This window comes from Sinocyclocheilus grahami, unplaced genomic scaffold, assembly GCF_001515645.1.
Source record: "Sinocyclocheilus grahami isolate Dianchi unplaced genomic scaffold, SAMN03320097.WGS_v1.1 scaffold253.1, whole genome shotgun sequence".
In the NCBI taxonomy this organism is placed as follows: domain Eukaryota; kingdom Metazoa; phylum Chordata; class Actinopteri; order Cypriniformes; family Cyprinidae; genus Sinocyclocheilus; species Sinocyclocheilus grahami.
The window spans coordinates 1,869,733-1,883,576 of record NW_015505432.1 but is presented as its reverse complement, the minus strand read 5'-3'; the positions used below and the strand labels follow the sequence as shown (position 1 = coordinate 1,883,576).

At 38.1% G+C, this 13,844-nt stretch overlaps 1 protein-coding gene across 2 annotated transcripts; it reads left to right on the top strand.

The window, feature by feature from the left end:
- The first annotated feature begins 352 nt into the window (after nt 1-352).
- Nucleotides 353-13,814, top strand: noc3l (NOC3-like DNA replication regulator). Of its 2 annotated transcripts, XM_016289995.1 has the most exons (21): nt 362-514; nt 1,640-1,850; nt 1,926-2,058; nt 2,167-2,324; nt 2,398-2,454; nt 5,061-5,191; nt 5,266-5,427; nt 6,647-6,740; nt 6,822-6,997; nt 7,081-7,209; nt 8,531-8,662; nt 8,989-9,069; nt 9,168-9,268; nt 9,387-9,459; nt 9,536-9,599; nt 9,676-9,747; nt 11,443-11,624; nt 11,708-11,836; nt 12,486-12,583; nt 12,662-12,746; nt 12,833-13,814. In XM_016289995.1, the coding sequence occupies exons 1-21, from the start codon at nt 506-508 to the stop codon at nt 12,965-12,967; spliced, it is 2,412 nt and encodes an 803-aa protein (XP_016145481.1). In that variant the 5' UTR covers nt 362-505; the 3' UTR covers nt 12,968-13,814. The 2 variants fall into 2 exon arrangements, 1 of the variants encoding a protein (XP_016145481.1); XR_001610579.1 differs by lacking the exon at nt 12,486-12,583 and having other exon boundaries at nt 353-514; nt 12,833-12,873.
- The last annotated feature ends 30 nt before the right edge of the window (nt 13,815-13,844 follow it).

Below are 13,844 nucleotides of genomic sequence, written 5' to 3'. Positions count from 1 at the left end.
TCAAATGTGTAAATAAATCTAAAACTACTATTATAGTTGTTGTATCTTTTTTTAATTAATTGTGACTTGCTTTTGTTCTTCATACAGTACATGTACAGTATACCTATAGAAAAAAAAAAATATTAATAATAGTTGTAATTTTTAACTATTTGAAGTAATCAACCCAACAGCAATTTGTAATTCAGAGAGCTTTAAGGCATTCAATTTTTCAGCTGCTTAAAAATAAATAAATAATGAAAATAAATGACTGGAAGCAGCTTATAATAATTGTTATTTTGATCGAAGAGTTGGACGTCTTCTCAGTGTGTTCGTTCCTCCGGATCACAAGGTGGCGCTCAAAGGCAACGTAACGTTTGTCTCCATTCAAGTAGCATCTCCCTTAGTTTACTTCCTGTCCATGTGGTGCGTGTGTGAAGAGTGCATACTTACACTTTTTTTGGTTTTGGATTCAACTGATTTACACATTTGAAGCGTCTTCGACAGTTGAGTCGAATCACAGATCAACATGGGCCCGGTAAGTTAATATGTAAACAAACGAAAGCGCGGGTGAATATCTCCAGCTTCTGTTAGCCATGTTTCGCTGCTTCACATAACGTTACATTTAAATGAGTGTTTAAGAGTCTCACTTGAGATTGAACAACCCTTGTTTTTATGTATTAGTCAAAATTTTGGCTCGTCAATACTAGTCTAACTTTTACAGTTTATCATACTGTACTAGTGTAATCCCTACACTATTGTATCAAACTACACTTTTCAATTGTTTCATTATACTGTACTAGTTTTCAGTGTTGGGGGGGACGCGTTACAAGTAACGCGAGTTATGTAATCAGATTACTTTTTTTCAAGTAACTAGTAAAGTAACGCAAGTTACTTTTTTTTCCAATTTACTGATTGGCAGCTCTCCTGTCCCCATGTTGAGAGAAATCAGATGTTACTGTAGCTCTAAATAAATATGCATATGCATTAATTCATCTCACTCACACAAAAAAACACACACAGATTCAGTATTCCTCAAAATGAATAAAAATAATGCAACTCAGAATATGACGCAAACCTGCAATAATTAAATGTTAAACAACACAAATATGCTTTATGTATTTAATCCCATTCTATTAACCAATGTCTTTGCTTCTGACCTTCGATGATCCAGTTCAACCGTACTAATAAGCACAAATTACTCTAGACAAACATTTGTGTGTTTTTTTATTGCTGAAGTGTGTTGAAATTCTTCTTCTGCATTCTACTGTACAGACGTACATTTACATTTCCTTCAGCCTGAGGCTTATTCATTTCACTTTTGGTGTGAAAAGGCTTTTATATTTGCCAAAAATAGAACTTTTTTATTTTAAAAACAAACAAGCAAGCCCTGTCCAGATTTAAAAAGCAACGCAAAAGTAACGTAACGCACTACTTTCCATAAAAAGTAACTAAGTAACGTAATTAGTTACTTTTTTATGGAGTAACGCAATATTGTAATCCATTACTTTTAAAAGTAACTTTCCCCAACACTGGATATTATGCAAGCCAGCAGCCTCTGAATTCTGTTTTGCTTCATCTGTCATATAAAGACGTTATGTCTAATTGTAGCATACACTAGCATGCATTATTTAGCTGTGCTTTTATGCATCTTTCACACAAGGCTTCCAAAAGGAACAAGAAAAAGAAGCCTAGCTTCAGAAAATTACTGAAAACCAGCAATCTGAAGCTGGAAAACAAACAGAAGAATCGGCAGTTTAAGCAACAGAGCTCAGCTAAGAAACAACGCAAAGAACATAGGAAACTTCGGCAAGCCATTACAGATGTCTCCCATAAGACCCTCAAACCCCTGGAGCGCTATAAGAAGAGACCAGGTGAGAGAAAGCGTTTCATATGAACTCTCATGCTGTGTATTAGGATAGTTTTGTAATGTTGATGTATCATAACAGAAGGGGAAGAAGAGGAGGACGAGGAGGAGTTCCTGGAGTCTCTGCCTGTAGACATGATGGATGAGGATGACCTCGAACAGATCAGAGCCATGGCAAAGAAAGCTTCCTTCCTGACTCGAGACATCTCATCCTGGTAAGCAGCGGCAGCAGCACACTTCGGCGCTTGTTAATCACTCTATACACAGTCATCCGCTGATATTGTCTGTTGTGTGATCATATTTCCTCCTCTTTTCTTTTGTAGCGCTCCAGTACATGCCAAAAAGCGCAAGTCCGAGCAGCAGGTGAAGAAGTATGAGAAGATGCCCAGGAAGATGCAGCAGGAGGAAGAGAAAGAACTCATTCATCTGCTGCCCATCAAAGACAAGAGCGGCCTGATCCCTCAGAGCATGGAGAAACCCGGTGTGTGTTATCACATGACTTTCAGTGACTGCTGGGGAGGATTTGGGATTAACTGGCTGATTGTTTCCTCTAGTTGTGCCGGAGGCAGAGGAAGAGGAGGAACCGATCGACCAGGATGAGTTAAATAAAGGTTGGTGTGGATTTCCATGTATTTTTTTCAAATGCAACCTTGAAATGGCTTTAATCTCAAGGGTGTGTTTAAGGGTGCTTTCACACTAACACTTTTGGTGCGCACCCGGGTTCGATTGACGTCAGAGTTCAGTTCGTTTGGATGATGTGAACGCTGTCTTCCGAACTGCGAACCGTACCCGAGTCTGCTTAAAAAGGGTGGTCTGGGGTACGGTTCATTTGAACTCCGGTACGGTTCGCTGTTGATGTGAACGCAATCGTACCAAATAGTGGTCGACCGATATTGTTTTTTTGACAGCCGATGCTGATATCTTGGAAAGCAGGGTGGCCGATATAAAGCCGATATAATGTTATTTATTTTAAGTAATATTTAAGAAATTTGAAATCATTTGAAAATTGATTAAAAAATAAATGTTAAATAAACATACTTATACTTTAGATGACAAAGTATTTTTCACAAATAAATCAATATTTAATAAAAATATAATTAAAAAGGAAGTAAACACTGTAACCAACAGGGCACTCAGTATTCTGGGAAGTTTGTGTTAATCATATTTTTTCAAATAAAGCCACGGTAACACTCATTTTACATACAGCACAGAGTGAAAATGACATGAATATGACAGTGGGCAAATGCATAAAGCGCAGCATAATTTAAAATCACGAGTTTAAAGTTTGTCGATCGCGCATCTCCAGTGAGGCTGAAATCTCCTGTCCACATTAATTTCGCACGGACCGACCGTCACGCAGAGAACACGCGATCATGCAGGATACAAATGCACACTTCACAAGATCTCACAACTGGATCTGACTAATGCCGAGTTCACACTGCACGATATTAGCCCGATTTTTCACTCGCCGACAGGTTTTGCGAAATCGCAGACAAATGCCCGACATCAGAGGCAAATCGATGCTTGTTCACGCGATTCACAATCACGCTGTGTGCAATGATTTCTGACTGAAAACTACATCGGTGATGACCTATAGCCAATGAGAGACCAAGATACAGGGCAGAGGGAAGTTCGGGGCGGAGTTATAGACCAGAATATCAGTATTTTAATAGATATATGAACAATTATATCATACAGAAACAAGCACAAACATTTGCTTGACCAGCCACAACATCAGCATAACAGTTACTGCAAAATGATTTACCTCCAACTCTCTTTGCAGAACACCCAATCCCTGTTCCCTGCATCTCCCTCCTGCATAATCAGTTTTTCTTTTTCTCCTTATAGCCGGAAATCAGCTCACTGACAATTTGCGGGTTATATATTTAGTTTTTAAATAATTACAGTCTCGCTGGAGAACTCCGGTCTGACGCACGCGGGTTCTCGCGTTATTTCCTTATCACTTCTCGCGTGTGTTTTGTTGTGAAACGTAGTTTGCGGACCAGACAGAGCTGTCGGCGATTCTTCCTATTGTAAAGTCATGCAGTGTGTAACCTCCTGTCGCCGATCCATCGTGCAATGTGAACACAGCAGCAACTGAATGCTACCCCAGATAGTCGTGCAGTGTGAAAACAACGACGATCAGACGAGTTTGAAAATCCTGCAGTGTGAACTCGGCATAAGTTTGCAAGGTTTTTGAAATTAGATGTTTATTAGACATTCAAAGATTTGTTTAAATGATATAAATGCTGACGGCAAACAAGAAAGTATTATAATGTTTGCCTTTCTATTACTAATAATATAAAAGCAATCGTTATATGACTTTTTGTATACATTTTAAATCCTTTGTTTAACCGTTCTATCTGATTATTAGGCAGACTTCTATCCGTATTTAGACAGAACTGTTAACGACGACAGCGAACAAGGAGAATGTGAACACTGTGCTCAGGCGCTGCCGCTGTAAGCACCATCAAAATAAAAGTCAGAACGCATCGGCCAAACAGAAAAACTTATCGGCCGATGCCGATATTTTAAAAAATGCCGATATATCGGTCGACCACTAGTACCAAATTGCGGAAGTGAACCGCTATTAATAACGTATTATTTGATTGATGTGTGTTTGTGTGTGTGTTTCACTCACTTTCCTGACGAGCGTGACTGACGTGTTGCAAACAGAGAGCTGTATATCTCATTTCTGTTTGCCTTCAGCGTTCTTTTGAGCATTTGCAGTACATTCGTAACACAGACGTAAGTGCCGTTATGTACCGAAGCTTTGTAAACAAAACGAACGGTTCAAAAACGTAAATATATAAAAGTGCAGAGAGCAATGTTATGCATTTGCGCCATCGTTACTAAGCAACGGGGTAAACAGCTGCTGGCTTGATGACGCAAACGAACCGCGGTTCGGACCCAAGTAAAATATGAACGCAGTCCAGCGGGGGCAGGGGGAGCGGGGAGCAATCCAACTCGGGTTCGGACCAGGCAAGCGAACCAAGTGTGAAAGCACCCCAAGATAGTTTTGTTGCAACGTAATGTTTTAGGAGAAATTTCCAAACTCAAATCTTTTTGACGCAAACTATTAGTTAATATTTTTATAAATTAGCTACACATTTGCATGTTCATTGTTCTGTGACGTCGGTTATTGGTTACATGACATGCATTTTTTATTACACGTATTATTACATATATATATTTGATTTTGTTTTAATAATATCAGAGGAGGAACCCGAGAGCGTTCCATTGTTAACTCCTCAGGAGCAACTAGAGCTTCGCACTGAGAGACTGACGGAGAAGAAACTGCGCATCGCAAGTCTGTCGTCTGCAGTACTCGCAGATCCACATGTCAATGTAAGACAGCCTTTCACAATCATCTTCTGGATTATTGTCGTCACATGTATGATGACGTTCCTCGTGTGTTTCAGATCAAGAAGCTGAAGGAGTTGAGGGCCATGCTGATGGAGACGGACCCGTGCATCGCCGTCACGGTCAGAAAGCTAGTCATGGTGTCCCTCCTGGAGGTGTTTAAGGACATTGTGCCGTCGTATCGAATCCGACCGCTGACGGAAGAGGAGAAAGCTACAAAGGTGCAGTGCCCCACTGTTAAATTTGATTTCCCTTCACCTCTGTGCATAAAAGAGATCAGTGCACTATGAAAATGTGTTGAAGCTATTAGAGCAACTTCAGCTTTAGTCCTAAACAGCTTTTCTTGAAACTGAGCTGCAAGAACACCCAGGAACTGCTTGGATTTCTGATGGCAGACAGATGAATATATTATCACATTTCTGGCCAACATTTTGGGCTCCCCTCCCACATGTCCGAAAAGTCATAAAACATAAAAAAAAACATCTCAAATTATGGTTTTAGGAAGTCTTAAATTTGAAGAAGGAAAAAAAGAATTGCAAAAAAAGGAAATTATTAAGTTGAATAAAGTCACACTGCAGCACTATTGCACATTCAGAGCAAATTTATGAACTACTGCTGATGAATTGCGTTCTTTACTTTATGGTGTTTATATTGTAATATATTGTACTTGGTTGTAAGAAGGCATATTTTTAATCTCTGAGTGAGCAGCTAGAAATTTTAAAGCATAGGCATTTCAAAATAAATGTCCCTCATTGTCCTTCAGATGCTTTTTTTCTGGTTATTATTGATATTTTTGGGTGCGTACTAAACTGTATTTAGCATTTAGGTTAAGGTAAACCCTTGAAGCTTCTTCCTGGGCTGCTGTTATTGAACGCTATTATAATATTGTATAGAAATTATAATAGTTTTTTGTCTTTCTTTAAACAAATTATTATTGTATGGGCAAAATCCAATATCAGTCAATAAATATATATATATATATATATATGTAAAATTATGAATTTTACATTTGCAGTTACAGTTTTGCAAGTATCTGACAAGCTTTGTTTGTTTGTTTGAGATTGATTGGATTTGTTATACAGTATTAAATTTCTTTGTGCACGTCTTAAATATGATTTTAAAAACTGCAGATACCCTGGATAATGAAGCAGAGTAGACTCTGATTCTTGGAGTAAAATATGGTTGAATCTGCCAAATGATATGCTGTTTTTTTGTATTAGATTTGGACTGAAGTTTTATTTTGGAAAGGTTATGATTATTTCAGTCTGAGAAGGCAGCGTAAGAGCACAGCAGCAAAAACTGACCTGTTTGTTTTTAACAGTGAGAGTGAAAAATGCTCATCAGAAGTGAACTCTTTGGATCCGTGGACCCAAAAGATAATAACAATATTAAAATGCAAGAAATAAATGACCCATTGAAGCATTTTCTGTTCTTCTCCAGGTGAAAAAAGAGACGCTGCAGCTGAGGGAGTTTGAGGAGGGTCTCGTCAGCCAGTATAAGTTTTTCTTGGAAGATCTGGAACAGACAGTCAAAGGTACATCAAGTGCTCTGTGCTCTTAGCTTCCCTTCAGCCCATTCGTTCTAATCACGACCATCTGATCTGATGCGGTTTCAGACTGGAAGCAGAAGAAGCAGAAGAGAAGTCAGGCCGTGTCTCTTCAGAGTTATAAAGGTCTTGCTGAAGTGGCCATCAGGTGCATCTGTGATCTCCTGGTAGCTCTGCCACACTTCAATTTCCACAACAACATCGTAGTCATGGTGGTGCCTCTGCTGAGCGACCCCGACAGAAAGGTCCGTCTGCTAGCGATATTTGCTGGAAAGACTCCACATTTGGAGATTTGCTCATCATTTAGATGTTGTCATTTTGTGCTCAGGTGTCTGAGATGTGTTGTGAAGCCGTCAGGAAACTGCTGAAGCAGGATAAACTGGGTCAGGCCTCATTAGCGGTGGTGAAGGTCATCTCAGGCATGGTCAAGGGCAGGAACTACAAGGTCAAACCTGAGGTACAACCATCATACCGTGTTAAACAGTTCCAACAAGTTTTGTCTCATCTGTCAATGCTGTACAGAACAAACAGGCAGAATGTACATGACATAAACATTCATTACAGAGAATTATTTGATTGGAATGTTCAGTTTGCTTTTTAAAAAGAACATGGTCAGATTTGGACTTTTTCTATTTATTATTTGTTTGGTTAGTGTCATTATTAGTAGTAGTAGTATTTTTATAGTTTTTTATTATGTAGTTAAATATAATAAAATCTATGTTAATACATATTAAAATTATATTTTATAGAGTTCTTGTTACCCTACATTTATTGTTAATGTTTTTAATTACTTTTTTCATGTTATTTTTACTGTTTTCATAATAATTTTAGTTAAAATTATAGTAATTTTGTTATTTAATTTCAGTTAAACCAAATGAAAATGAGATGTTGGCTTGAAAAGTAGCTCAAATAAGTTTAAGGTTTTTGTATTAAGGTTTATATACTTTATTTTAATTTTAATTGTATTTATTTTTTAAGTGTTTATTTCAAGTAATGGTATGTTTTTTTTAATGGTTTTAGTCTTTGTTAGCTTTATTAACGCCGGTCTAGAGTTTTCAAGTGTAACGCAAATAATATGTATTTATGTATGTGTGTATGTATGTATGTGACCCTGGACCACAAAACCAGTCATAAGGATACATTTTCAAAATTGAGATTTATACATCATCTGAAAGCTGAATAAATAAGCTTTCAGTTGATGTATGGTTTGTTAGAATAGGACAATATTTGGCCGAGATACAACTATTTGAAAATCTGGAATCTGAGGGTGCAAAAAAATCTAAATATTGAAAAAAAATCACCTTTAAAGTTCTTAGCAATGCATATAACTAATCAAAAATTAAGTTTAAATTTAATTATGGTTGGAAATTTACAAAATATCTTCATGCAGCATGATCTTTACTTAATATCCTAATGATTTTTGGCATAAAAGAGAAATGTATAATTTTGACCCATACAATGTATTTTTGGCTATTGCTACAAATATACCCCAGCGACTTAACACTGCTTTTGTGCTCCAGGGTCACACACACACACACACACACACATATACATATATAAAACAGAAAAGTAAAGTTTACTATAGTACAGAGAAGTTGCACTTCTGATCAATTCTCTGATTTTATTGACTCGCGTCAAACAAACTCTGCAAGGGTCACAGTATCATTGCTAAACTGTGACTTTAGCCATGCGTTAAGTTGTGATGATTTATAGCATCTTGATGCAGATGTTTTGAATGGCTGATTTTTTTACTGGTGTGTTGTGCTGTGAACGCACAGGTGCTGAACTGTCTTCACTGTCTGAGAATAAAAGAAGTGGAAATGAAGAAAGATACAGAAGATACTGCGCCAAAAAAGAAGTTCATGTCCTTCAAGGAGAAGCGGACAAATTTGTCCAGGATGCAGCGGAAGGTTTGAACTGGGCTGAATCTTATTTCACATAAATGTCATGATTTAAAGTTGTGCAGTGATATGAGTCCGTGTTCACTGGACACATGCTTTGTGTACACTACCTTTCAAAAGTTAGGGGTCAATAAGTAGTCTCTTCTGCTCACCAAGGTACAGTAAAAACAGTAATATTGTGAAATATTACAATTTAAAATGACTGTTTTCTATCGGAATATAATTTTACATTTTAATTCATTTCTGTAAATGCAAAGCTTTGCAAAACTGGTATACTAAATACACATAATTTTTTCTGTTTTGTGACCTTGATCAAATCTTCTTGTCCTCAACAGTGGAAGAAAGCAGAGGAGAAGCTACAGAAAGAGCTTCTAGAAGCTGAGGCTTCAGAGAGCAAGGACAAGAAAATTAAATTGGTGAGTCTTACTACAGTCGATGGAGAGCTTGTGTATGAATGTGCTATTTCAGGACCTTATGTAATGTATATTCACTTTCGCCCATCGTTTGATTCCAGCACACAGAGACGCTGAACATTGTGTTTCTCACCTACTTCAGAATACTGAAGAAAGCTCAGAAGTCCATCTTACTGCCCTCCGTTTTAGAAGGTCTTGCAAAGTAAGAGCCACATGATGTGTGTAACTGCTTTATTATAGTGTTATTACACTGTAATAAAGCGTTCTGGTCAGTATTCCTCTGTGTTCTTGATTAACACGGTTCAAACTGTGTCCTGCAGGTTTGCTCATTTGATAAACTTGGAGTTCTTCGATGATTTGTTGGCGGTGCTGTACGGCCTCATCACATCAGGTGTAAGTGTTTCTGCCAGGACCGCCTGCTTCACGTCACATTTCACGCATTAACATCTCAGCGTTTTGTTTCTCTCAGGATCTGACGTATCGCGAGAGCCTTCACTGCATCCTCACCTCCTTCCACATCCTCTCAGGACAAGGTAAGTGCCGCCACAGCTCTGGTTTCTGGAAACATCTTGTCCTCGCTGAGCTAAAATACATCTCTGTTTGCAACAGGTGACGTCCTCAACATCGACCCTTTGAAATTCTACAACCACTTATACAAAACGCTGCTGACGCTGCACGCAGGTGAGATCTCCGGTGTCTCTTTGTTCTGCACATGCAGTGACACTGGGTTATTTAATATGAGTGAGAACATCAGTCACTTACACACCGTGGTGTCCCGGACATTTATTTTTAAGAATTAGATACACAACTGCGAGACCCTCAAAAAAAAGTTTCAACTAAAATGGTTTAAAACGCATGATTTCAGCGTGATAGACATGATAATCAAAACCAAACAGATATTTTTTAGCAGAGTATATGAGGTAGGAGCTTTAAGCCACTGTTCTATTCTGGAAAAGGGGGCGGGGAACAGAAATTAAGCGTTAGCGGTAGTTCTGGCAGGTCACGTGAGTCAAGCTTGCATCAGCTGATCACATCTACCTATAGGAATACGACACCTATCGCGGCATTCCTATATAAGCTCTATTCAGTCATATTTAGCAGCTTTTCAGCTTGCTCCGGAGCAAATTACCCTCCTCCATCCCCAGCTCCTCCTTTCGCCACAGTCAGGACTTGGCTTTCTGATATTCCTTGCTAATCAGACTCCTTTATCTTGAATAAAGTATTACACTTAAATATCATTAAGTACATTAATGATATCTGCCTTGTTCTGTTCTGTTAACCCTGGGGGGGTTATTATTGCGGCTCTCTCTGCTCATTCATGACAGGCTGCATGGATGGGCAGGGAGGGTTTTGCCCAGAACAGAACCATACCGACAAACCAAACTTTATGCTAAGTATCTATCATTTTGATGATAGTGGTCCTGACAGAATTACATTTCAGTCTGGGACTAGGCTTAAGCCTTTTCTGTGAAACCAGGGGTATATCTTGTTTCCTGAGAGACTGAACAAAACATTTGTTTAAAACGAGACTTCTGTCATTTTGCTTCTCAAGTAAATGTAACTTGATTTAAGGATCTTTAGAGATTTGCACTGGAAATAAGACAAAATTACTGAGGAAGAACATAATGAAGGTCCTAAATTTACCTGCAGAATCACTGGCCTATATTATTGAACATAAAATTCACAAATGTCATTAGCGGTTTCCATCCATGTATTTTTACGCTAGTTTTGGGATATTGCATAAGAACACTGGATTGAAACACCATGATGTGAAGAAAATATCAATATGCACATAACAAATGTATATGCTCAAATGAGGCAGGTTTTTTAATTCTATGTGAAAATGTATGCATAATCTGTTGCCAAAAAACGTACGTTGCAAATTTACTTTGCAACTTTTTATCTCACAGTTACCTTTATTATGTCTTTATTCCGTGGTGGAAACGAAAAATAATACTGAATTTTGAGATTTAAACTCTCAAAAGAATTCAGAGAACAAAAAGGCAGAATTGTGAAATGAAAAACTCCGATTTGGAAGAATGCATTATTGTGAGAGGAAAAGTCACAATTTTGTCAAATCTTATTATTCTGTCAGAACCAGGTTTCCATAAAAATGTCATTAAAATGATTTGATACTATTACTTCCCAGGCTTGTTTTGCATGATTGCATTTGTTGCTGTGTTTCAAGTAAATATTATGTAGAATATAAAATTTCCGATTGCAGCAACTTTTTGTGCCCGATTCTCCGTGTCAGTTTCTCAGGAAGTGAAGGTTTTGTCACATCAGACGGCAGTTGTAAATGTTTTATGCAATATTCCAATTTTTCCACACACTTTTTTTTGGACGGAAATGACTGTTGTCTTGGATGGGCTGCAGGAGGAACGAACGAGGACACGGCGATCGTGCTGCAGTGTCTGGACGTCATGCTGACCAAACGCAGGAAGCAGGTGACTCTGCAGAGGGCGCAGGGCTTCCTGAAGAGACTGAGCACGCTCGGGCTGCACCTGCTGCCTGACTCCTGTGTGGGCATCCTGGCGGCCAACAGAGCGCTGATGCATGTGAGCCAGTGCCGCTGCTCCTCCTTCATGTTTGTGCTTTCTGAGCTGAATGTACCAGTTATTCGTGTGTGGTTTTTGTGTAGACCTTCCCTAAGTGTGACATCCTGCTGGATAATGAGATGCAAGGCAGTGGTGTGTATCTGCCAGAGCTGGATGTGCCCGAGTACTGCAACCCTCAGAACACGGCACTGTGGGAGCTTCACTTACTGAAGGTATCTATCACTCAATCACTGACAATCCCATTAAAACAGAACATATTATAACTAAATGGAAAATTTAGTTGCACCTTACTAAGTTTTAAGTCAAAATTGCGTTGTTGAGAGAAAATTGCGTCACATTTTATTACATTCAGAAATCATGTAAAATACTTTTTTCTCTCATACCTCAACAAATTCTTCAAATTTAATGGTATTCAGAACAGGTATGCAAAAAATATAATACAAGTATAAAACAAACATAAATTATAGTGGCAAGCCTAAATAAATTTGAATATAAGGCTGTGTGGAAAATGGTACATACAAAGAAAAAAAAAACTAAATATACTCCAGTAAATATGGTGTATGATTGGTAGACGAAGTCCTGTGCAATGAAATATCGTTAGTAATAAATACTCCTCTTTACTTGAGTTCAAGCACAAAAGTACTACATTTTCCTGGTTATTGTTTCGAGTCAGACAGGAACTTCTCAGTCAGTTGTTCACTCTTGCATAAATGCGATCAGATCAGTCCAATTCATGAATGAATCCTTCAGTGTGAACTAAATTGAACATCATTATTGCATCTCAGAGCAGGTGTTGATTTTTATTTTTCGTTATCATTGATGCTTGAGTAACACGGGCTGAAATCTGTGCTGTTCTTTCAGAGACACTATCACCCTATGGTGAGGAAGTTTGCGGCTCATCTGATGAAAGGTGCCCCTAGTGAAGGGTCAGGTGCTCTCAGCATGGAGCTCAGCAGAAGGTACAGAAGCAACCGCCTCTTTTTCAGTGGTTCATTTTGATTAAGATGGATATGACGATTTTTCATTGTATTTCTCAGGACTCCAGTGCAGCTGTTTGAAGACTACAGTGTTAAAGACATGACCTTCAATCCTCCTGTTGCAGGACCTCCCTCAAAGAAAAAGGTCTTCTTTCCAGCAAACTAACAATGCTTTAAATAGTTCTGTCCTGTAGTTTTATCTTCTAAATATTTATTCCGCTTGTGTTGCAGGAACATTTCACAATCGGTGATGCGTTTTTAGATTCGGAGCTGAAGACGCTGATTGATGCTGCGCTTCAAAACGAGAGCGAGCAGACGAGTCTAGACTTCACATCACAACACACACAGCAGGAAACATCCATTTAAGAGCGGTTTTGTAGACAATAAATGCTCCCAAGATACCAGCAGAGTCTTTATTGAGTTTATCATGGCCACTGCCGTTTCACCAAACATGGATTTTTTTTCAACACTATTTATTGATGCGGTTGATTCAGTGGTTTCAAGTAAACAAATAACCCAATATTGACATCACAATATTGATGATACATTCCTATAGAGCTTTAAGTGTGCTGAAAACCATCACAAGTAGAACAGTCAGAAGTTCTTAGATTATCAAATAACAGCATTGTGTCGCACTAAACACTTGCTTGTTCGAAACAAAGCGATGGGAAATTTACATTGAAAAGATATTAAAGGACATAATGCTGTAGTGGACCACATAAAAAATACACTTCAATGGTGCCTACATTCACTTAAGTGTCAAAATATTTAATATCTCAGAAGACAGTGCTAAAAATCTAAATTACAAACATTATACATGAATACAGTACGAACAGGTTGGAGGAACATTCATGCCCTTACGAATAAATTAATGCAGATTTCATAATTATGTACTCTCGTTTATATGTACACATCTGGAAAAGTACAGCCAACCTGGGCTATAACGTTCAATAAATTATGAAAGATTACACTTCAAGAAAGAAAATGGACCACTGAAAGGATTCAACTGCTATGCAGTGAGTTTAGAAATAATTATACCAAAATTTTATGTAACACAAAAAGGGAACTGGCTTTCAATAATTACAGGTCATATGAGACATATATCAATGTATTGATTCTAAATTAAAATATTCCAAAACGAGCACTACAGTGCCAGTTAAGATCTCGAGCTCTCCATAAATGCAAGAAAAAAATATTTGCACTGCAGCTGCAAACGGGGAAATTAAAACAAAAAAATATATAT